The following is a 25,603-nucleotide window of genomic DNA, read 5'->3' on the forward strand; positions in this document are numbered from 1 at the left end:
TATGTAACATAAGATTCATGTATGGGTATTTTGGGATTTACTTACTTGAGCTCGGTTGATTTCATGCATCACACCCCTTCTTCTTATATAAACCTTTTTAGAAAATCATTTTTCGTTTCTTTAAAGATTTTTATTCGTCCTTAGTTTGAGTCCAGTCACACCGAGAAGTGTGCCTGAATCCCTCAAACCAAGTCTCTAATACCAACTTGTAACATCCTAAAATACAAGGTAAAAAATTTCATTTTTAAATTAACCAAAACATTCCTTCATTATCTCCAAAATATCATCATAGTATCAAAAGTGTTCCAACATAACATCAAAATAATAGTAAAGTCATAAGTGCAGAAACTTTAGTGGATGCCATGTAAATAAACCACATCCTTCCCTTTGGAACCAAATGTACGTGAAACATTAAACATAAACTGTAAGCACAAATCTTAGCGAGTTGCACAAAATACCACTCATACATAACATATATAACATGTGAATGTGGCAGTCCTCTCATAGTCTTACAATCACTCACTGTTGTAGCCCTCCTGCAGTCTTCATCGTTGTGTTCCTCCAATCGTCTTTCATACGGTTGTCATAGTCCTCCCATGGTCTTTCATACATGTGTCATGTTCCTCCACTACTAGAAAAACAGCCTTTTACGACGCTCATTGCGTGTCGTAAAAGGCTCAGACGACGTGCAAATGCGCGTCAAGGAAGGCCCTATCATAAAGAGAGACGACGCGCTTTTACGACGCTCATTTACGACGCGCAATTACGACGCACGTTTACGACGCGCAATGCGTATCAAGGAAGGTCATGTCATAAAGGAAGACGAAACGCATTCGCGTGTCGTAACCTTACGACGCGCGTGTTAATGACACGCAATGCGTATCATTAAAACCCCTGTCAAGAAAGGCCATGTCATAAATGAAGATGACACACATTTTTGCGTATCGTAAATTTAAATGTTTTAAAAAAATATATTTATATATTTATTAATTTTTAAATTAAATTTACTTTTACTGTCTCATAATAGAAATAAAATACCATATAAAAAAATACAATCCATTGCATAAAATTTAATGTCATACAATTCTATTTCTTACAATATATAAATTTGCATTCATTTAATCTACTTTGTGTTGCATACTAACAATTGAAATGAAGAATGCAACACTTGCATTTGTAGCATCTTATCTCTTTCAGCTTGAGCTTTCTTTTCCTCTTCTAACTCCTGAGCTATTCACTTTCATCAACCCTGTAAACACAACATAAAATCACTTGTCATTTTCATTCTACTTTTAAATTAATTCTTATTGGGACATTCTACTTTTAAACCTACCAAATGAGAACAACTAACTAAATGAGAACAATGAGACCTTTAAAAGAAGTGTGCATCACCTTTAAAACAAGTGTACAACTGTTTCAAAACATAGTAAAAGAAATCAATTGAGAAGAAAAAAAGTGTGCATCACCTTTAGAAATGTCAGCAGTGAAGTTAATGGATTCTGAAGAAGAAAACTTTGTTCCACTAAATGGTTTAAACCCACGTATATCAAAATTTAATGTCATCATAATGTAAGGAGTTGCAACATGAATTAACTTCATTTTAGTTTATGTCACGAAAATGAGGAGGGAGGATAGGTTGTTCACCCAAGTTCATGGCAAGACAGCTGGTGAAAAGGAAATCCGAGAAAGTAGTCACGATGAACAGATGCTTGATCTTCCGCAGGTCCATGCCAACTAACTTCATTGGTCACTTTCAAATGGCCTAGATCAATTTCCAAGAAACTGCATCCATGAAAGAAACACTGAGAAACCATTTTCAAAAGATGTTTATGGAAAGAGCTACACAGTGGTTGTATACACGTGCTTTAAAGCCTTGCAGTGGCTATATACACGTGATTTAAAGCCTTCTTGACCTGATCTGGTCTTGTAGAGTAGATTGGAACCACACTTTCACTTTTAAATTCATGAAATTTCCAACATTTTGTATATAGTTGAAATATTTAATTTATGAAATATAATATCTGAGTTGATTATATACATACCATGCCAGATTCTTGGCACATTTGGACCAACTGATGACAAAAACTGTGAGCAGCACCATCTGGAATAATTCTTGAGAAGTTGATACAAACCCAGTAATTAACAACACTTCCATTTATAACTTTCTATGTCATGAAAATAGTATAATATTAATTATATTATAAACAATTGAAATGTTATTATCCTAAGGTTTGTACACTTCCTTCTTTATTTGATAATTGGCAGCTTCCAAAAACACAATCACTAAACCCCGGCCAAAAAAGTTAGGGAGAATTCCGTATATACCCTTATTAAACGTTTAAATATCGTATTTGCCTGACCTAAACTCTAAATATCATATTTGCCATTATTAATGTTTTAAAATATCTAATTTGACCAAATCTATTTTTTAAATAGTTTTTATTATTTGGTAATCCTTTTTTACATTTTAAAATCATTAAAATTGAAAAAATAACTAAATGGACAACAATACCCTTACCTTCTAAATCACATGAATCCGTTTACCAGCTGTGACGTGCAAAGAACCATAAAATCTGAACTTGCATAGAAAACTCAGTCAAAACCATCCGATAAATCATTCAAATCTACAACTAGAACGAGATAAATCAAGACAAAAAGCCACTATGTGAGTTTTTACCTGGGTGGGTGCATTTTGTCCACTGCTGCTACCACCACCAACCTAGGTATAAAAAAAATTCAACTGAATCAAACAGTAAACAACCCCAGTGAAAAGAATTGAGTTATATACCAATTTGTTTACCTCTAAAGGGATTATTATAGATACTTATACTGAAGTATTACCTACAAAGTATTGAAAAGGTATTCTAATTGCTATTCTAATTGCTCCATGTATCTCTTCCTGTCAACAGTAGGAATTTTATTCCCCGAAACACATTTGGCATTTGATAGCAAATAACTCAATTTCCTTGGTTTTATATGGTTATCATTTCTATCTAAGTGCAATAAGCAACCTGACAAAGATATTATCTTAAATTGACCTTAACATCACTGTATGGTAACCTGCGGTTTAAATGAAAATTAGAAGTGCAGAACCAAAATTAAGTCTTTGCTTTGGAGTATTAACCTAATCGAATGACATATATGTAAAAGGCATTGTGAAGATACTACAGGGTTTCAAGAAGTCAATATTGTAGACGCATAAGTGTTGATTTAGTTGCCAAAAAAGAAGGGGATATATGGAAAAGGGAATAATTACCTGGTGCTTATTAACAATTGCAAGAAGGAAGCGATGGGAGGGAAAAAGGAAGATGTCTAGAGGCGAACGTCCACAAGTTATCATGAGGACGAATGGAAGACGAATTGAGGAAGACAACCAAAGCATAAAACCTCGCCGGAAAGATTCCTGCAATTTAAAAAGGAAGGGTATTACGGTCCATTAAGTTATTATTTTCAATTTTAGTGATTTTAAATTGTAAAAATGGTTTATTAAATAATAAAAACTATTTAAAAAACAGATTTGGACAAATTTGATATTTTAAAACATTAAGAAGGAAAAATATGATATTTAAAGTTTAGGTTGGGCAAATGTGGAAGATTCATGATGGTAGTTTTAAGTTGACACTTGTCTAATGCTTGGAGATCCATTAGAATAACCATGTTAAGTTGACATTTTAGGTTGACATTTTTTTTATTTTTAAATATTGTTATTTAAAAAAAGTAAACATTTCACCTAAAAAATTATACTATAAGGATAAAAAACCAAACCTGGATGTTGTAACCCTTTTTGGATATAACTTCGGTGACCAGGTTGAGAACTCCAGGAGCATTATTGACAAGAATGTTCACAGTGTGAGACTTATGACCAGTTAACTGTTTTATTAATATTAAATCTCAGTTATATATAGCCCATAAACTATTTGCTAAATAATGATTGATAAGACATTAATGAAAAATGAGAAATTGACGCATATCTTACATCTTCTTCATAAAGCACACCCCAATGGGGGTCAAGGACTTGATTCATTGAGAACCTATTGTAGTACTCCACATGATAAACTTAGCCCAAACAGAAAGAATGGCTAATCTTTTCTACAAATACTTTTTCCAGTAAAGAAAAACAAACATTAAACCAATAGTCTTACTTGCATACAAAAACAACAACTCCCAAAAGAATGAGGTAAGCAGGAGGTAAGATGTACACAAATAGTGAAAGAAGATACTAGAAGTAAAGCAGGCAAAGCTTACATGGGAAGGCTGAGTCCATATAGTTATTCTCCCATGAAAGTTAGCAATTTTTCGGACCTATTCACCGTTCGTGTATTTCTCACCTGGATATTTTTGGAATTCATTCAAATAAAAATTACAAAAAGAAAAAAAGTTTGAAAATATGGAATCCGTGAAATTTAAAAATAAATATACTTACGATCCAATGGCGAGCAGATAACAGATTACAATCCCGCATTGCTTGTGATTCGGATTTAAGTAGTGTTTCTTGTGTGTAGAATGTGTTGTTGTGAACGTTGTCTTTTCCTGGTTCTTCAACTTTAACATCAACTTCAACAACCTAAAAATACAAAAACACAACAGATGCTTGTGTCATATATAAGACTATTAAATGGTCTCAGTTTTCTTTAAAAAAATAATAGGTAAAATTCCAAACCTGATTGTATGCTTCTCCAGGCTTACAATCAACCGCCATGTCCATTCTAGCAACAAAAAAATGTTAGTGAACTGGTGCATATATTCCTGGTGCAATTGTAGTCCCATATTTTCTAACTTCTCATGGTTGTAATGCTCCTCAGCTTAAGATTCCAGTAAGTTTAACTTCAGCTTCAATCTTTCCATCCTGCAATTAAAAAAACAAAGCATCATTACTTATAATGTATATATATATATATATATATATATATATATATATATATATATATATATATATATATATATATATATAAACTGTTAGTTTCTTTTTTTATTGAAATAGTTATAAATAAAGTGACATGGTACCTGGCAAGGCACGGGAGCAAGATGAAGGTAACCATTCAATAAATTGAACTGAATCACGTGGAGAATCTCGCATAGTTATTCAATCAAAAAAATTCATGACTTAGAATAAAGATATACCACAAGGAACACTTTAAAGAACTTTTAATCATTTGGTGAACATATTGCCAAGGAAAAATTAATGCAGTTGTTACAGGGTTAAAAACTATAAATGAGACAAAAGCACATGGACCAAAACTGTTGCAACATGTTACATGGACTAAAACTATTCGAGTGACAAAAACTGTACAAGGACCAAAACTGTAGGAACAAAAACTATAGAAAATTAAAGCTAGCTATAGATAGTTTAACTGTAATGTCTGTTAGTGAACTAAGTAGAAAAAAAACAGAAAAACATACAGTTGTTCTTTAATAAAAAAATCATAGCTATCTAACCTCTCACGGAGTGGATTCCAGTTTTGCCCCCGGTAATAAAATTTAAAACATCAAACAATTCAGAACCATTTTTAAACTACTCAAGGGTAATGATGTCAAATTGTTTATTACCTGAAAATACTTCACCAACACGATACAACATCTCACCTTCTTCCTTAACTACCCTTTCAGAAACCTCTTTACTAACAACCAAAACCATCCTAATTCCCATATTAAAAGTCCTTTTCATTTCACCATCTTCAATCCCTCCAGCCTGAAAAGGGGCAAAACCAGAAACATCATTAGAAAAAAACAAATAACCAACTTTTTTTAATACCAAAAGAAACTTAAATACCTTTTGGATCCATTTAAAAATAGGGGGAACCAAACAAGAGTCGTTATAAAGAAGAGCACCAAGCCCTATACCGAAAACACGATAGATGGTATCTATGAACCCGCCACCTGGTATGTGTGCAATTCCTTTTATACCCTTATTGCTCGCCTTGCTTATGATATCAAGCACTTGTTTTACATATATTACAGCTGGGTCCATTGAGGCTTCCGCTAATATAACTAATTCTTCACCCCAGAGATTCTTTCCCAACTTACCTTTCATTTAAAAAAAAGATTTTTATTGTATTGTATGCACTTCATCCTAAAATTCCTTTTATTGACTTCACTTGACAGGTGGTTTTTCAATGTAGTTGGAGATCAAGGTGTCCAATATCAGATACCTGGTGGCAAACAGAGATAAGAGGCTTCATGGTACACCCTTTAGCCTTCCTTATACCTACAAACCAGGAACAACTAAAACTATACTTAAAGAAACACAAGATAATTGCTATAAAGTGTATAGACGTGTAATATGAACAATCAAATGCAGAATACAAGTAAAGTTTACTTACTGATGCTTCAAGTCATTTATGTAATCAGTAAGTGAAAATAACAAGATAAGGATTCCTGATACTTCAAGTCATTTAAAAGTCAAACATGTATGTGATCAGTAAGTCAAAATGACAAGACTTGTATATAAGCAAAACATACACCATCTGTTCCCAAAAAGGAGCGAAGGAAAATTAGCATAATATACCAAAATATGGAAAAACGTTTTTTTATATTTGTTTATTTAATTTTTGTTCCAATACGTTTTTCAAAAAAACATGAAGGAAGATGCTTTTGATACGTTTATTTAAAAGACATTAACAATTCTTATTCTGATTCTAGAATTGTTTAATTTAAGTCAGGCATTTCATCGAATGGCTAGAATGCATAAATTTTCTTTATGAATAGACGAGAATCAGAGCATGGAAAATGAAATTAAACCAAATCGATGATAGGATTGTATAAAGTAATGTAACAGATCTATTCTTACCTTGGAGTCGATGCCTATCCAGAGAAAGGTTAGAAGGCTAGTGAACAATGTTAAAGAATCTCAACAGATGTCGAACCCTAGAATGCTAAAGAACATGTTAAGTTCTAGAATGGTCACAAATGGTTGAAGAAATACGATGTAGGAGGTAAGATGTCGAGATATTGATTAAGCTTGTCGAACCCTAGATGGAATCACCAATTCTTAGCAACTCTTCTGGAAGTGAAAGTTGTGGTAGCCGCACCTCACACACAATGTGTGTGTGTGTGTCTTTTTCCTCCTCTTTTACGTTTTATGTGTCTTTGTTCCTAACTCGCAAAGAAATGGAGAGAAATCACCAACTCTTTTGCAAGTGAAATTTGTGTCTTGTTTTGTCCTTCGATCGTGAGAGAGAAAAATGGAGAGAAATTAAGATAGCTAGGGTTGCGAATGATCGTGAGAGAGAAATGGAGAGAAATTCAAGCGGGTTTTCAAAATTTTGGGTATTTCATTTCCCCCGTATCTATTAAACGCGCCTTTCATTAAAAATATAAAGCGACACTTGTAGAGGGCGCACATTTAAGATACAGCGCCCTCCGTGTTTTTAATTTTTTTTCTTTTGACACTAATTTAAGGGCACGCAATAATGCGTGACCTAAATCCTTAAATTTTTTTAATAGATGACACTTTTGTAATATCACTCTCTTTTGCGTAACATAAATCATTGAGTGTCGTAATTTGCGCGTCGTAAAAGGGTCTTTTTCTTGTAGTGCTCCCATGGTCTTTCATACAAGTGTCATGGTCCTCCCATGGTATTTCATGCTAAAGTCACAAAGATGGTTAAGCAACATACATAGTATAACGAGAAAACTCACCTCGTAGATATTAGCTAGACACAACAACTCTCAAATAGTGAAGACCGGTACAAAGAGACGCCTAAACAAAAATATAGGAATACCCTCTCAGTCTACACCCTAAAACCCTTAATTTAACCAAAAGTCACTAATGATCAAAGGGTCAATGGTTAAAGTCAGCCCCAACTGACCCCAACGTTGTGGCCACCTATTGACCACGTCGTGACAACATCAAGATAAAACAGTCGCAAGGACTTCCAGTCGCTACATCGTGGTGGCTAACCCACCACGTCATGGGAGCTGCTCTCATAGCTTAATGCATTAAGCTCGTAATCCTTCAAGCCACCCATTCATATTTTCTGGAACACTTTCTTACTAGGCATGCATGTCCAATGCATGTCTTGAGTTTAAGTTAGGCCAAAATAATGAAAATGAGGTTAAGATCTCATGCCAGGAATCCATAACTCAATAACTCTCCATATATGGGACAAGACACCACAAGGAACATCAATGATCCATAAATTTGCCAACTTCATGGAAGCCATACACTCAAACCAACCTAAACATGGAGGAAAATGGATAAAATCCTAGATCTAGCATGCTTGAACACAAAAGGTGGAGGCTTGAGGACTTACAAGAGTCCAAAAACATCACAAGAGGAGGAGGAGGAGATTTTCTTGCTGGAACAATTTACCAAAGACACCTTCTTCTTCTTCTAAGGACGAAAAACCACCACAGAAGCTCATAAGATCAACAATGGAGGTTAGGGTTTGCTCTAGGTGAAAGGGGGATGATGGAGGCTAAGGGTGTGTAAACCCTATCCATAACATCCCTTAAATAAGGCACAAAACCCATAAAAATTAGAGTTTTTCATACTGGTCGCCACCACGTCGTTGTCACGCACTTGTCACGTCGTGGTGTGCATAAATGTTGTGTGTTTCCTTTGGCCATAACCATGTCGTGGTGCATCCTTCACCACGTTGTGGCCACCATAAAACCCACACTTTTAATTCTTTAATTACCACAAACATAAATGAATTACTTGTTTCTAATGACGTTACTTTTCATGATGCAGCCAAATTGAACAGTAACCTACAGTAACCTACATATAAACTAATTGAAGAAGTTAGGGATTTTAGAAAATATGATCGAGCAAAACATCTGAACCTGGTACAGAAAGGGAAGCAATGAAATGATGACTGTTGAATTGACAAAATACTTGCAAGTGTTTAAAGGTTAATAAATATATATTATTCTTTACTTTGAATATCGACTATGTTTTCTATATTTTGAAGAATATGTATTGTTGAACCTTTGATAAACAATAGTTATGGTATGAAGTTTTAAAGATTAGTGAATGTTTAATAAAACAATATTATGGTTGAATAATAGTTATGATATAAAGATGAATACATGTAAGTTAATGCCTCATAATGTTAGTAATATTTTTCACATATTAGATGAGCTTAAAATTAAAATTTATATGTAAAATATTGTATTAGAATAATATTCTATGTTTGCCATTATAAAAGAGATATGTATGTTATTCCAATAGAATAACGTTATGTGTTATTTATTATCATAAATTGATTTTTATGTTTTGCTTAGAATTTCAGTCACAATTCAAGCTAATAGAATATTATATGTTTACCATTACCATTATAAAAAAGATATGTATGTTATTCTAATTGAATAATGTTAGAGTGTATCATGTTAAAATCATTAGACTATTATAATTTATGATGTATGACGTTGATAATCTAATTGAATAATGTTCTAAGTTTTCTATCAAATAGGTTGATTTATTAAATGAAAATAATGTGCATATTTAGAATATTCTAATAGAATAACGTTAGATTCTTTCTGTTTTCATAAATATATATGTAAAATATCATAATAAAATAATGTTCTTGGTTTTCAATTGAATAAGGTGATTTATTACATGAAAATAATATGTATGATAGAATAATGTTATATATTGCATGTTTTCATAAGTTATATTTATAATCTTTTTATAGAAGAATGTTATAGGATATTCAAAGTTATAAAAGAATAATGCCTAATTAAAATCAAGATTTTTTTAATACTCACTGATATGTTATTATTCTAGTAATCGTCACTAAAAGGCGTTGGTATATGTGCTTTCAAATTCCTTGTTCCCCATGGTTGTGTTTTTTGTTTGGGATTCTTATTACTAGGTTTTAGAGTTGTATTAGGAATCTTATATAGTCTCCTATATATAGGGATGTTAGATGATATTTTTATTCAATCTCTTTTCCCCATATTACCAACCAATTTAGCCATTATAACCCTTTCAATTACAAGAGATCAATTTATAGTGTTCTTCATTGTGGTTTTTCCCGATTTGAGTTCTCCACTAAAAATTTGGTATTCAATTCCGTTATCATTGGTGTGTTGATTATATATATATATATATATATATATATATATATATATATATATATATATATATATATATATATATATATATATATATATATATATATATATATATATATGGCTAGGTCATAATGTGGATGGTAAGTATTGTGTGGATGTAGGAATGAATGTGGACCAAGATTTTAAAATACATATTCTAATATAATGCATATTCTGATTGAATGAACATTTTGAAGAATAACAAATTTTTGAACCATGAATTGAAGAATAACAATATTCTTAAAGAATAATCACCTACTATTAACATTATTGAAGAATCTAAGGACAAAAAAACAAAAAAAAAACAAATTTTACTGTCACATTCTATAAAAATATGATGTCATTTTTTGAATTTTTGCCATATTCTATAAGAATACAATGCTTTATAGTAAGTCATTCTTGAAAAAAAAACTTCATTATATAAGAATACAATGTCATTCATGAAAGAATCTCCATTATCATTATTGTGTCATGATGTTACATTTTGACATGTCGGTGTGGTGAATCTCAGTTGTCATGAAATAGTTTATTAATTTCCACCAACCATTGTTGTTCCAAACAACCTTGCTACATTCTGAGTGGTCCTGAAACAAAACACATAAAAATAATGGAGATCAAGAATATAAATACATACAACTTGTGGCCTCTTGGACCAATAACATAACTTATAGATCAAAATATAAATATATAATACATGATTAACAGGAATCATAAGGCTAATCTGATTCATAGAATGGATAAGGCTCATATGATAAAACTAATTGTAACAGCTCTGCATAAAGTTTGAGATATTCTAATAAAGTTTCATAGGCGAATTTGATAATCTAATATAAACAAACAAGCAATTTGTTTCAAAAATTCTGATACAAACCAACTAATAATCAATATAGAAAGTATAAAAAAAATGATGATTGAACTGAAAGCATAAGATTACACAGCAGAAAAAGAGGAAAAAAGAATTGAAGAAACATGAACCAACACTTCTTTTCACAAATTTCTCATAACAGGGAAACAAAATCATATACAAGTCACATATTTCAGATAGGAAATTAAAGAAACATGATTCCACATAGGAAATTAAAGAAACATGAAACCAAGAAAAGAAGAAAGAAAACATCAAAAAAGAAGAAATGGCGATAGAATAAAGAAGAAACGCACCTGTAGATATGTGGTCGAAGGTCTACGGTGGGGTATGGCGCTCCAATCGTAGCTTCACAGGAGAGAGGAGGCGCTAGTCGAAGGTGGTTTAATAAATCTCGATGGAAGCAGGAGGGATAAGATTTTGTGGGTGTCAATGGAAGATTCAGTAGTTTTTCAAATAAAGTAATTTGCCTAAATTAAAGGGTAGATAATTTAATTAGTTATTTATTAAAATTAAATAATATATAAAATTACAATTTTTACCTTATTCATGTTTTTGAAATGTTTGGTTCATATTAATCCATACATTCATATAATATTTATTCATCCGTATTTAAACCTAACTCTCTCTCTCTCTCTTTCCATATATATATATATATATATATATATATATATATATATATATATATATATATATATATATATATATATAGTAAATTCATAATTTTCAACCTCTTTCCATGTTGATATTTGAAAAAAATCTTCGGAAAATATGCACCATATGCACATCTTTCATTTTCTATATCAACATCTTAGATAATTAAGACATTTTACAAAAAATAATATCTAGAAAAAGTTTTAAAAAAATGTGCATATATGCACAAACTCAAATATGCATGATTTTTCAACCCTTGTTTTAAAGTATGCATTCTATCGAAAAAATAAATAAAAATATGTAAATTCATAATTTATTAACATCTTTTCATATTAATATTCGAAAAACAAATTACGTAAAATATGCACCATATACACATATACACAAATGAAAATGTGCATATATTCACATATGCATATGTGCACATTAATGTATAGATAAAAAACATATTAAGAAGTAAAGATGTTGCTATAAAATGTGATTTGTTGAAAAAATAACTAAAAACAAACGTTTTTCTACAAATGTGCATATAATGCACATTTTACATTATATGCATTTTTTTTTAATATAACTATAGGTAGGGGTTAAAAACATGATAGATTTATATATTTTTAGTTACTTTTTTTGATGGAAGATAAGTTCTAAAAAACGTTTTTCCAAATGATGTACACGTGATGCACATGTTACAACTTTTTTTTCAAATATCAAACTGAAAGAGGTTATAAATGATGAATTTACATATTTTTATTTATGTTTTTCGATATAAGGTAAGTTCTAAAATAATGGTTGAAAAGTGATCTTAATAGTCCTAAAAAAATTAGCGATCCTAATGGATCGAACTAATGTGTGTGTATATATATAACTAGGTTCAAGTATTCTAACAAATTATTGTACGGATATGGTATGCTATGAGAATTACTAAGATAATAAGTTGTTTAGCAATGCGAATATGTTCAACCTTACAAAAATATCGTCATTTTCATGCATTCTCGCTAATTATTATTTATTTTTGTTCTCACACATCGTTTTTCACTCATTTTCATTATGACAAAATACGACCCAATAAACATTCTGACAGAAATGAGAATAATAATAATAAGTCTATAATAACCTTATAGTCGATTTAATTAGTAAGAATGTGTGTTAATGACAATAGTTATGTAAGATTGAACGTATTCGCATTGCTAAACAACTTATTCTCTTAGTAATTCTCATAGCATATGATATCCGCACAATAATTAGTTAGAGAATAGAATAACCTAAGCCTATATATATATATATATATATATATATATATATATATATATATATATATATATATATATATATATATATATATATATATATATATATATATATATATTGGTAAAAGATCAAATGAGAACCATTAAAAGTTAAGAACTCTAAGAACCACTTTTTTAGCTTATTATTAAGACAACTTTTATGTATAAGATACCAAACATTCAAACACTCAAACTTTTTCAAACTCCCTCATCAAACTTGAAGAACACTCCAACCTTACTCCAGTTACCACCACCACACCACCATCGTACCATCGACATATCGTCGTCGCACCACCGTCACCGCCGCCTCCTACCTCCGACAAACTATTTCGACCAGATCTGCATGCACTGACCGGTTCCAAATCTAAATTTTCAACTTCAGATCTAAAAATATCTCCACTAGATCTTTGATTTTCTGTTCCAGATCTACAACCTCCGGCAAGCGACAAAGATCCACCGCTATCATCAACGATCGTCACCGCTGCTATCGTCATCCTCCGATCTCTAGTGAAACACCATCAGATATGTCGTCTCCTTTGATTTCTCTCATATCTTTCTTTTCCTCTCTGATCTTTGGTGAAGAACTTTTATATCTAATGCAGATCTAATGTGTTTCAGGTTAGATCTCCAGTGAAACATTATCGTCTTCATCGCACTAGAGGTCACTCGCACTAGATTTATCATCGTTGTTTACATCGCTGCAGGATGTAAAATTTGTCTGGTCCAGATCTATGATTTCCACCACCAAATATGTCTAGATCTGTGGTTTCATTTTCTTCTAGTTTTAAGATCTGGTGAAAACATTGCCAACTTGTCTCCATCTTTTTCTCTCTTATCTCTAGTAAAACACCACCAGATTTGCATCAGGTATGTTAATTTTTCTGTTGATTGTTTTTGCTTTTGTTAAGTTGTGAATTTAATGAAATAATCTCTCTTTTTTTGTTTACTTTTCTTAATATTAGTTTTGACTACTATGAAGTTGTGAATCAAAGTTTGTTTTTTTATTTGTAATGATTTTTCCATATAATTATTGTTCATAGCTTAGGTTTTTTAGTTGTTATGCTATGAATTGAATTTAGAATGTGTTATAATGCTAGTGTTTTAAAAAATAATGTGAATCCAGATTTTTTAAGTTGTGATTTGTGATGTTTAAACGTTTTACTAACTGTTTAGTCCTGTTACTATTGGTTTTAAATGTTATGAATAAAGAAATATTTGTTTTAGGATGTGAATACATGATTTTTAAAAGTATTAAATTGTGAATATATTATTTTTTTTATAAGATTTAAGCTGTGAATGCATGTTTTATATTTATTTTTCTACTTACATTTGTTATAGATCTCTATGATGTACTTTTTTTTAACATTTTTTCTTCTGTTAAGCTGTCAATTTAATGTTTTTATTTATCATTTGTTGTTTTCTTTTGCTGGTCTTGGTTATAACTAATATTAAGTTGTGGATTTTTTTTATTTAAACTGTGAATTGATTGTATTAAGCTACAAAATTTTAATAAATTTTATGTTAAAATATGAATTATTATGTATAAATGTTTGTATTAATGTTCTTGTGAATATATTTAGGTTTTGTGTTGTATAAACATTTAAAGATGTATTAGTTTTTATAATTATTTTGCATTAAACTTTAAATAAGTGAACTAATTGGTTTATTAAATTGTGAATAAAGTATTTAAGCTGACAATTAATAATGATTTTATATATATACAGATCTGATTTGGAAGGAATGATGAGTGCGACTGTGACATATATGATTGGTGGTGGTGGTAGAGTTTGAGTTTGACTTCTATAAATATGTGAATTAGTGTAGAAGTTATTGTATTATGTTCTGTTATAAATTTTATGTATTAAACTAAAAATAGACTCTATTATAAATTTTATGTTAAATTATGAATGAAGTTATGCATTAAAATATTAAATTGTATATTAACAAATTAATGTATATTAAACTGTAAATAAAGTATTTTAAACTGTGAATAAATCTTATACACGATATTTTTTGTAAGGAAATTTGTAATTAAAAAAAATTGTCAAGGAATAATTTTATTTTTTATTAAAATTTTGTACATTTGGCTACACGAATGAAATGTTATGTGTTAAAAAGTATTACCAAAGAAGTGATAATTACAATGTTTGTTCTATTAAGTTATAAATACGACTACAAAAAATGTTATTTAATTTGGTGTTAGTCTAGCGGCGGTCCAATGGTGGTCCGATGGAGGTCTAACGACGGTCCAACAACAAGTGTCAATTAGTTGTAAACTAAGGAATAGAAAAGTTTGTTTTAATATAATATTTATGTTTGATTTGTCCAAAATGTCTTTAATGAAAAAAAAAATAATTAGAGTTCTTAATCTTTTTTGGTTTTCATATGAATCATTCCATATATATATATATATATATATATATATATATATATATATATATATATATATATATATATATATATATATATATATATATATATATATATATATATATATATATATATATATATATATATATATATATATATATATATATATATATATATATAAAAGGACAAGAAGATCTCAAGTCTCAACAGCAAATTCTTTCAAGAGTAGCTTTTGAATGAGGAGTGACCACCATCGAAGGTCAAAGTATTAGTTGGAGTCCGGAATAAAATCGAAGTCAACTCGCTTTGACCGCTTTGCATTTTTCACACTTGTTTAGTTGTTTTTATACGGCAAACACCGTCCATCTGGTCACGAGATTCGAACCATCATTGACGACTTATTTATCATTTTATATATTTTTCATCAACGGCGTTTTCTTTGGGGATGCTTTTGAAATGAGTTTGATTTAAACTAAAAGAATTATGATTTAATGAATTTGGAATTTTAAAAAATAATATATTGTGTCGCGTGAAGATATCATTGTAGATATAAGTGATAGTGTTAAAATTATGTCAAATGTGGAGAATTGACATGAGTTTGCCCCGAGATTGACTCTACTACGAGTATTAGATGTAACAAATTTTTATAGTAGTACTAAGGATGAAATTTTACACTTGGAATGAGTGAAAATAAACCACCAAGTATTGAGATAAATGATATAAATTCACAAAGAAGTTACAAAGACACTCAACTTGCACTCGATGTTTTGATTCTACCTTAAGTTTTGAAGTTCTTATTAATTTGACTCGAGATTATTATTATTATTATTATTTGTAAACTAGGCGAGATTCCTAACTATTTTTATGTTTCACGTTTTTATTGAGTCTGTTTTATTCTCCTTCAAAAAGAGTCACAAAAGACGAAGGGTATGCGTAGGTGTCATTCTTTTGAACTTGGATTGTTCAATCATAAGTCGAACGGTTCACAACAAAATGAAATGGACTAATTGAATACTTAAGCCGAATTCAGAATGATTCGCAGATGCACGTATTTGGCAAGGTATTCACAAGTTGTCTAACACAAGTATTCATAGGATATCATAGTTGAGTAATTAACATCTCAAGATAAGCTTCGGAAATGATTTATGTTTATGATACTTACAATTTTATGAGGCTTTGAAGTAGATACTTTCCAAATATTCGTAAGCGTTCGCTAAAATTTTCGAGAGTTCTTAAACGATTTGAATTGTGATTTTCTTTAAATATTCTGGATTCCAAGCGTATTAGTCTACCTACAACCAAATCCAAGCTTGATTGTGCATCGGTCTAACCATAATTAAATATATGTGACCACTCTGCATCTAGTTGTGGTTTGGCCCATGCACAACCAACTTAGCTAAGGTGTTTGACCTAAAACTTTGCGCTGTATTCATATTCGAGGGTTCGAGTTTATATAAAACACTATATTTGTAGGTTAAGGAATATACATAACCTACGGGAGTAAGTCCTAGGCTCTAGTCGTGCTTTTCTAAGAAAGTACTAGTTCGTTATAAGCAATAGCTCTGATACCAATCTGTCACACTCCTAGCCGTCGGCGGAAACGCCGAGGTGCGCGACGTAAATCAGTAATCACAGTTATTGAAAATACATTAAACAATACAAATATAATCTTCTATTATTACCGAAATAGAAATTACATTGACAATGACGATTGCTAAATCGTGACACACGCCTAACAATCCGGCGTTTACAAAGGTATAATATAAATAACGGAGAGTCTTTTGAGTGAACACTTTTGACCTGCTAAATGACATGAGAATATATGCATTAAGATACGTCACCAAAATTATTGGTGAATTCTACAGGTTTTGACATAAAGTATTTTCATAATCAAAAGTGTTTTATAAAATTTAGCTAGTTGACAAGCTTTTATAAATACTTACTTTTCTATCAAAAGTATAAAATAAATGGGTTATAAAAATGTATTTTTTACTCATTCATAAATACCATTTGTTCAAATCCAAAAATACAAAATTTGGAAAAAATACACATAAATAAATCAGACTTATATCAAAATTATACGATTTCCATAACCAAAATGCTTTTTATATAAGGACTTTGAATGTCAATTTATATAAAATAAAGTCATATCACATTTTGTGAAAACATAAAATGATCAATTTTACTCTAGAAACCTTGTACAAGCATTTGTATAGTTTATATGTAAAACTCATCAGTTTCAAATTTACGAACTTTGTAAAATCCTGTCGTGATATTATTTAAGTATTATCTTACTTAATTTTGGAACTGACACTTAACCAATTGAGCAAACTCCTCCCACATAAATATTGTGTTCTCGTACAAGAACAAAAGGCTTATATAAATAACTTATTAGTTGGAAGCCTGGAAGTTATTAAACCTTAATCAGTCATGTCGTAATATGTAACACCCGTAGATCCGGGCTAGTCAATTTAGAGGCAATAAGTGTCGAAAACAACTTTTCGACAAAAGATTATTTAGAATAAATAATCTTAACCAAGTTTTAGAATATGTCACAAGGTTTCCATACATATAAAGAACGCCGAAATCCGAGTTATAACGAAGAAGTTATGACCCAACGAAGTTTCGCGACAGAACCGGCACGATACCGTGAAGCGTAAATAGTGAATTTACGATAGGTTGAGTTTTAGCCTTAGCGATATAAACGAAAATCGTAGAGTATGTTAAACTAAGAACATCGATAAAAAGAACGACCAAATCTGACTTCGTATGAAGAAGTTATGATTTTTCGAAGTTTCGGATTAGCAGTGTACAGCCCGAAATTTGAATATTAGATCGAGTGATTTTTAGCCGACACGACCTAAACTAGAATCGAAGATCTCGTTAAAAGTAGCGTAACGAGAAAATGATGGGCGAAAACGGACGTCGGATGAAGAAGTTATGAGGATTTAACGGACCAATCCTGTCTCGGCCTGTTAATAATATAAACTTTAAAATAGAGTCAAAATTAGCCGACGGAGTATAAACGAAAGTTGTAGAGTACGTTCCTGCCTACGCGTGGATATAAAGAACGTCAAAAACGGAACTTGTATGTGGAAGATACGAATTTTTGAAGTTGGGACTCGAAAATGCGAAACCTGGTGCGAGATTGATGACGTGGCGCGATCCCAGCCGTACCTTGCTCCCCACGGTCCTCACTTCGGATCTTGACACCTGTCCTCGCATACGCCCAACATTCGCATCGGACGCCCAACGTACGAGTACGCCTCGCGTACGAGGCTCGGAACGCGCAGCGGTCTCGTTTCTCCCTCGGTCCACATTACACCACAATGACCCAGCCCTTTCGCGACACGTGTTGTACGAACAAAGCACTACGCCCAGTGTAGGTCCGAGGTACGACCAATGTACCGAGGCCTCACAGGCTATAAAAGGAGGCCGAGGCAGCTTCATTTTTTCACACAAAAATCATTCCCTCTCTAGTTTCTTTCTCTCTCTAGCTCCCTAAACAACTCCTAAACCCTAGGGAACCTCTCTAGCACCCGAAGGAAGCCCCGAGGCTCCCGTAGTCCCGAAAAAAAAGGGTCTTTCGGTTTTGAAACGCTGCTCCGAGCAAAACCCGGTTTTCTTTAAAATCCGTTGTAAGTGAGCTACGCTTACGCAACTTTTAATATAGCTTTCAAATAATTATAGTAATGTTATTAGGACTTTAAAATAATTATTTGGGCTATTATTATGAGTTATATTGAGTGTTATTTGACACTTATATAATAAAAATAATAACTAGGCTATTAATTTGTCGCAGTTATCGTTAGACTAAACCCTAGTGTTATTGATACTAGGTTTTACCGAAGGAAAATTGTTTTGAGAGTAACGAAGCGCTGTCCGAGTGCTGAGTCACAACCTAATCAGGTGAGTGCATAGTTACTTTCAGCTTACACATAGATATGAAGTATTTTATATAAATTACGTGTTGTGTGTGCATATTATCTGTATACTTGCTATCTATGCTGGATGAACGATTTTATACACGTTTTAAATGATTTAAATTGTATATGTATTTTATATCTACAAAATGTGTTGGGTAAAACATGAGTAGATGTAATAGTTGTTGTGTGATAAAATAAAATAATGAGAGCACTCGTTATAGATGTTATTGACGATCCAGTCATTTAGCGGAGTATAGATGACGACCACGGACTATTCTAGACAGTCCAGTGGAACACTAGCAGACTCGCAACCTGTAGGTGTTTATTCGAACTGTGTGTTTATTTGAACTGTGTGCTCACCAAGTGTACTCCATCTCCCACATGGTTGCCTTATTTGTCATAAATTGCTGAGGAACCCCCGAAGCATGTGTTGTCACCCCGATGAAAGTCCATAGACTAGGTCCCTTGTGTTAGATGTTTTAGGGACGTAATGTGAGGATAACGAGAATGGGTAATTGGGTTGATTGTTTAATGTTTAAACATAATAATTATATTATTGTGGGTTGAAAACCCTATGTGCTCACCAGGTTTCCCAACCTGACCCACTCAGTTTATTATTATCACAGGTGTTGATATGAAGTCTCATTACACCGAGAGATTTAAAGAGATGTAGATCACTAGTGTAAATAAATGTAAGTTCTGTTTATGCTTATGTTTTTGTATTGACGATGACATCCCAAGTGTTTTGGGAACAAATTCCGCAACATTTTTTATTAAAAGAAGTACTCTGATTTTTAAACAAAGCATAAACAAAATCGGTCTTTTCTGGCCGTGAAAATGGGGATGTCACATAATATTAATTAAGTATTATATGACTTAATTTATGGTATTGACACTTATCGTTTGAGTCATAAACTATTCCACTACGTACAATCTCTTTTAACTAGTTTAAGTGAACAAAAACCTCGTATAAACCCAATATCGATTCTATATGGTAACGAAACAAAATTGGGATTTTATAATGAACTTATAACCGAACTCGTGACACTACACTTTTTTGCACCGAATCCATAATAGGGCATGCTAAAGTCATTCACCTTGTTATAGCACATGGTAATGTTCAGTGAAACTAAATGTCAACGCCTAAATTCGTCTCGTCAGGCATTAGTAGTAGCTAGCAACTCCAGACGGGCGGTTGAACCGTATAAGATCAATAGTATGACACTTATACCTGTTGTCAGTCATTCCTTGCAGATTAACGATTATAAAAATAGAGGGTTTTCACAAAGACACACAATCTTAGTATACCCAACAACATAGCCCAAATGGCTTAGAAAAAGAAACTATCTCATATGGATTTAGAAACAACGTGACGCCTACAGAGAGACCCTGAAGTGTTGGATCCTAACAATGTATCTAAGCATCCTAGTCCTAAACTTCCCGTTATAATATTGTTGAATATTTATGATTTTTTTGTTTAGGAATAATATTTGATTGATGTCTTTTAGTATTTGAGATACGTAAGACTTAAAGGATTTCCAAATTTCTATTGTCTGTTATGACAAAATTTGGCCAACATAACGACTGCTTTTATAATATTTCCTAGGTTTCAACCAACGTGAAACCAACAATTCTCATGATATTTATAATTCACATGATCAGTACGATACAATATTTCACAAATAACGACACTGAAGAGTTTAAGTCGATAATGTTATTTATTGCAATAAAAATTCATAACTTATTAACAATAAGTTATATTTTTATAATTAATATAAAAATATATTAATAAATTTTACATTCATTTTTACATAACTTATATATATATATATATATATATATATATATATATATATATATATATATATATATATATATATATATATATAAAGTTAATTTTGGTAATTTTAACTATTAATTATATATTTTCATAATCTTGGTATTTCCATCAAATATGACAATGTACTTTCATTATATACTCGAATAATATTTTTGGTCATTTTTATATATTTTCATGCTTCCATGAGATACTTTAACTTACACATATAAAATCATCATTTTGTGACTTATAGTATCAACATGTGTTAATATATCCATCTAGTTATCATCTTATGATTTTTCTTAATAATTATATTCATATTCACAACAAAGTATAAGTGTACTATCTTTTAGCAATCTACTTTAACTTAATGAATTTATTAATGATTTATCACAATTTTAGATTGCTATTTCATAAACTTTTGACCAATAATAAAGTATGATGTTATTTTGTATATAAAACTTGAAAATCATCAAACTTTAATAGACACACATATATTCTCCCCCAAATATGAAAACTATAAATGAGGGGTTGTAGAAATTCACTTTCAATGCGTGATCTCGATTTGTCTGCAGTTGGTTCATTCATGTGAATCTTCACGTGAGAAACCACATCTTGACATCTTTTTGAGTTAAAACAAGGCCCGAGACTATTTTCATAATATTCTAAATCAAAAGGACTTGTTTTTAAGTACTTTATATTTAAAACGATTATTTTGTAATTTAATTAACATAAGGGACTGATTTTGATCAAGTATTTCAAATGAGGGTTGTTTTTAGGCAAAATAATACAAACTATGACTTATCTGTAACAATTTATTAAAGCAGGGGCCGAACTGATCATTTAATAAAGATAAGGGCTAATTTTGCCAAAGTGATACAAAATTTGGGGAAAGGTCTCTGTCTTCAACGATTGGGAAAGGAATGGACGAAAACTGAGGATGAACGAAGGCAGAAGTCGAGGGAGTGTTTCGGCGGTGGTTGAGCAAATCGCAATTAGGGGCGCTGGTCGATGGCTGTCGCTGACGTCTTCTCCCTTTTTTGGTCCGATTGGTAGCAAACACAAAAAAGGGAAGGAATAGATGTTTTGTGACGGTGAGGGAGGCTACTCCGACAACCTTCTTTGGCTTCCTTCCTTTTGTCGTCGGTAATAATCACAAAGGGGTAGGGGCGTTTGAGTGGTGCTTCTCGAAAATAGAAGGGGTGTTGTTGCCATTTTCTGGTGGTTCATCAGCACAACACAAAAGGGTAGGAGGTGGCGATTTTTAGCGGAATGGGGCTGAAATGGGTGGTGGTTGTGCTTTGGCTCGCCGACAGCTGCCTCCGACGGAAAAAGCCCCCCGATGGGAACTGTTTTGGTCACCGATGGGTATCAGCAAGTAGAGGGTGTTTGGGTGGTGTTCCTTGGCTGATCGTAGGGGAGATGGAGGGTTGGGCTGGTAAGGGCAACAGAAAGAGTGGAAAGGGGTTGTGAAGGTGGCGGTCGGCGGTCCTTCCTCTGAGTGACGATAGAGAGAGATAAAATTAGATTGGGAAATAAAGTATTGAAGGTGGAGATACATCGGATTTACAAAATTGATCTTTTTATATATTTTGAGAAGATTAAATCAAGATTTCTAAGTACAAATCAAAGATCCTCCATGATTGGTGACATCATCATGACGTCATTACCCATTGCATCGATCCTCGTGCCATCATATCCTCTTATAATTTTTTTATGAATGTGTCTGTTTATTGCTCTAGTCGTGGCGATTTAAAAAATTCAAACGGAATTCAATTCCAATATACCGAACTCCGTGAATTAACGTTTAAATTTTTGCGATTAATTGATTCAGATTCGACAGCTTTTACGAATCCGATTTTGCTCGAGGCTTAAAATGTGATAAAAATAAAATAAAATAATAAGAAACAATCTGAGTTCAAAAACATGCTCAAAAGCAGTTTACGAGGTTCGTAGCTATTCCAAACGAAGCAGTGCACAGTTCATTTTAGGAAAACCAGATAAATACTTATTTTTACAACTTAAAAGAGACGTAACTTCTACATACGATCTCCGTTTTGGATATTCTTTATATCCACAAAATCTAGAAAACGTAATATATTCGAATTTCTTATCCATAACTCTCATATAAACTTAATGCAAAAACGTTTTTTAACGTCAAATAAATTTAATTTTTGATGATTTTCGATTCGATCTTCAATGATAGATGGTTTGAGCAGTTGAGATGTGTTAAAAGTAATTATGAATATAATATCTTTAATATACATTATAAACATAAAATTACATACAATTGGTCCTTAATACATAGCGGTTTGTGGTGGTTTGACCGTCAAACTCTGACCAATTTTTACCAACTGTTACAGATAACACCCTACCCGACCCCTTATCGAGGCGAGTTACAGAATCTGAGTGCTCCCCGATCACTCCCTTACTGAAGCGAGCAATGTTGTAAGACTCGGCCAAATCGGTAATTAATATTTATAATATACTTAATGATTTATTGTTTAACACACACACACATGTGATTATTACTACATACTACATATAAGTGAGACCATTGTGTGTTTTTCAGTTTTTGTGTATTCACATTATTAGGTTTACATAATCACCACTTGGTTGGGTGAGATTTGTATTAATCAATATATATTTGAGAGAGTACAACAAACTATCTAGATTACAGGATATACAAAAACAAATCCTATAAACCAGGATAAGCTAAATTAATTCTATTACACCCTCTGCAAGCGACAGAGGGGGAAGTCCAACTCGAAGCTTGGAACGAAATTCTTCAAACAGAGGCCGCTGAAGACTTTTGGTAAATATGTCGGCAAGCTGAAGGTGCGTAGAGACATATTGAGTGTGAAGCTTTCCAGATAACACTAATTCTCGAATAAAGTGGTAATCAATATCAATATGTTTAGCTCGTTTATGAGAAATTGGATTTTGACTATGAAATAAGGCACTATGTTTGTCACATAAGAGAGTGGGACGTCCAGAGGGCAGAACATACAATTCATGTAGAAGATGAGTAATCCATATGATCTCAGAAGAAGCATTCGCTAACGCTCTGTCTTCAGATTCGCAGTTAGAACGATACACAATTGGTTGTTTCTTAGCACTCCAAGATACCAGATTGCCACCAAGAAAGATAGAGTAGCCATAAGTAGAACGACAGGTCTCAATACAATGAGCCCAATCTGCATCTGAATAGCCCAAAATAGTAGGTGAAGAAGCACAAGAAAAAGAAAGACCATAAGAAATTGTGCCTTTGACATAACGAAGAATTCTTTTAACAGCTTGAAAGTGATCGTCCGTTGGAGCATGTAAGAATTGGATGACCTGATTGACAACATAGGAAAAATTAGGACGGGTAATGGTGAGATATTGAAGAGCTCTGACAAGGGATCGATAAAGTGTAGGATCAGAAAAAGGAGTGCCTTGGCTTGTGAAATAAGTGGAAGTGGAGAGAGGAGTAGAAATTGGTTTGGCATCCAACAATTTAGCTCGAGTAAGGATATCATGAGCATATTTAGATTGACTAAGAAAAAGACCAACATCATGATAGGAAACTTCAAGACCAAGGAAATAACTCAACTTGCCAAGATCCGTAATAAGAAATTCTTTATTAAGTCGAACAATGAAGGTACGAATGATAAATGAATCATTTCCAATAAGAATGATGTCATCTACATACACTAGCAGATAAAGAATTATCGAGTCCTTTTGAAACAAAAAGAGAGGGATCAACTTGACTGCAAGAAAAACCAATGCTTAAGAGAAAAGAGCTGATTCGTTGGAACCAGGCTCTAGGAGCTTGTTTAAGGCCATAAAGAGCTTTCTTTAACCGATAAACATGATTGGTAAATCGAGAGTCAACAAACCCCGGTGGTTGCTCCATATAAACTGTATCCGATAAATTTCCATTTAAGAAGGCATTTTTGACATCAAGTTGATGCAAAGGCCATTTGTTGAGAACAACAAGAGATAGTATAATACAGACTGTGGAGGCTTTTACAACAGGGATAAAGGTAGCCGAATAATCTAGCCCGGGTACTTGAGTAAAGCCTTGAGCAACTAGACGGTCTTTAAGTTTGTCAACAGAACCATCAACAAGAAACTTAGTCCGAAATACCCATTTAGAGCCAACAATATTAGACCTTGACGGTCGGGGCACAAGATCTCATGTGGAATTTTGTGATAGAGTCTTCATTTCATTACACATGGCAGCATACCATTTTGGATTCTTAGTTGTGGATTTGAATCCTTTGGGTTCCTTAGAAGCAAATAGTGCATGATGAAGAGTCGAGGTAGAGAGGTAAGAAAGATCGGCAATATGATGAGGCTTGTAAGTTCCAACCTTTGACCGGGTTACCATGGGGCGACCATCTGCGACAGATGGCATAGAAGAGGGTGGTGAGGGCACCAAAGATGACGTAGACGCTGAAGATGATGAAGGCGTCGAAATTACTAGTGGAGACTGAACAGAAGGTGCAATTTCATGTACAGGATGTGAATTAGAGGACTGATGGTTTGCACACAAGTCACAAGGAGTACCAGCAATAGGAACAATAGATGGCGTAGGTACAGAGGAGTTGACAGGTGGTGATGACGGCATGCGATAGTCGTCGGAGTA

The 25,603-nt window shown here is 32.4% G+C and overlaps 1 protein-coding gene across 1 annotated transcript; it reads right to left on the minus strand.

The window, feature by feature from the left end:
• Window positions 1-4,798: 4,798 nt before the first annotated feature.
• LOC128128881 (phosphoribosylformylglycinamidine cyclo-ligase, chloroplastic/mitochondrial-like) lies at window positions 4,799-5,968 on the minus strand. Its single transcript, XM_052767641.1, has 3 exons — window positions 5,771-5,968; window positions 5,558-5,689; window positions 4,799-4,846 (listed from the first exon to the last, which is right to left on the minus strand). The coding sequence occupies exons 1-3, from the start codon at window positions 5,966-5,968 to the stop codon at window positions 4,799-4,801; spliced, it is 378 nt and encodes a 125-aa protein (XP_052623601.1).
• Window positions 5,969-25,603: the final 19,635 nt, after the last annotated feature.

This window comes from Lactuca sativa, chromosome 9 (assembly GCF_002870075.4).
Source record: "Lactuca sativa cultivar Salinas chromosome 9, Lsat_Salinas_v11, whole genome shotgun sequence".
Lineage (NCBI taxonomy): Eukaryota > Viridiplantae > Streptophyta > Magnoliopsida > Asterales > Asteraceae > Lactuca > Lactuca sativa.

Bases quoted from the DNA above. Each gene is read 5' to 3' on its own strand.
- LOC128128881 (XM_052767641.1), bottom strand. From the start codon at position 5,968: ATGGACCCAGCTGTAATATATGTAAAACAAGTGCTTGATATCATAAGC. The intron at 5,690-5,770 runs GTATTTAAGTTT...GCCCCTTTTCAG, and splicing joins TTTTTAAATGGATCCAAAAG to GCTGGAGGGATTGAAGATGG. The intron at 4,847-5,557 runs GTATTTTCAGGT...TTTTAATTGCAG, and splicing joins TGTTGTATCGTGTTGGTGAA to GATGGAAAGATTGAAGCTGA.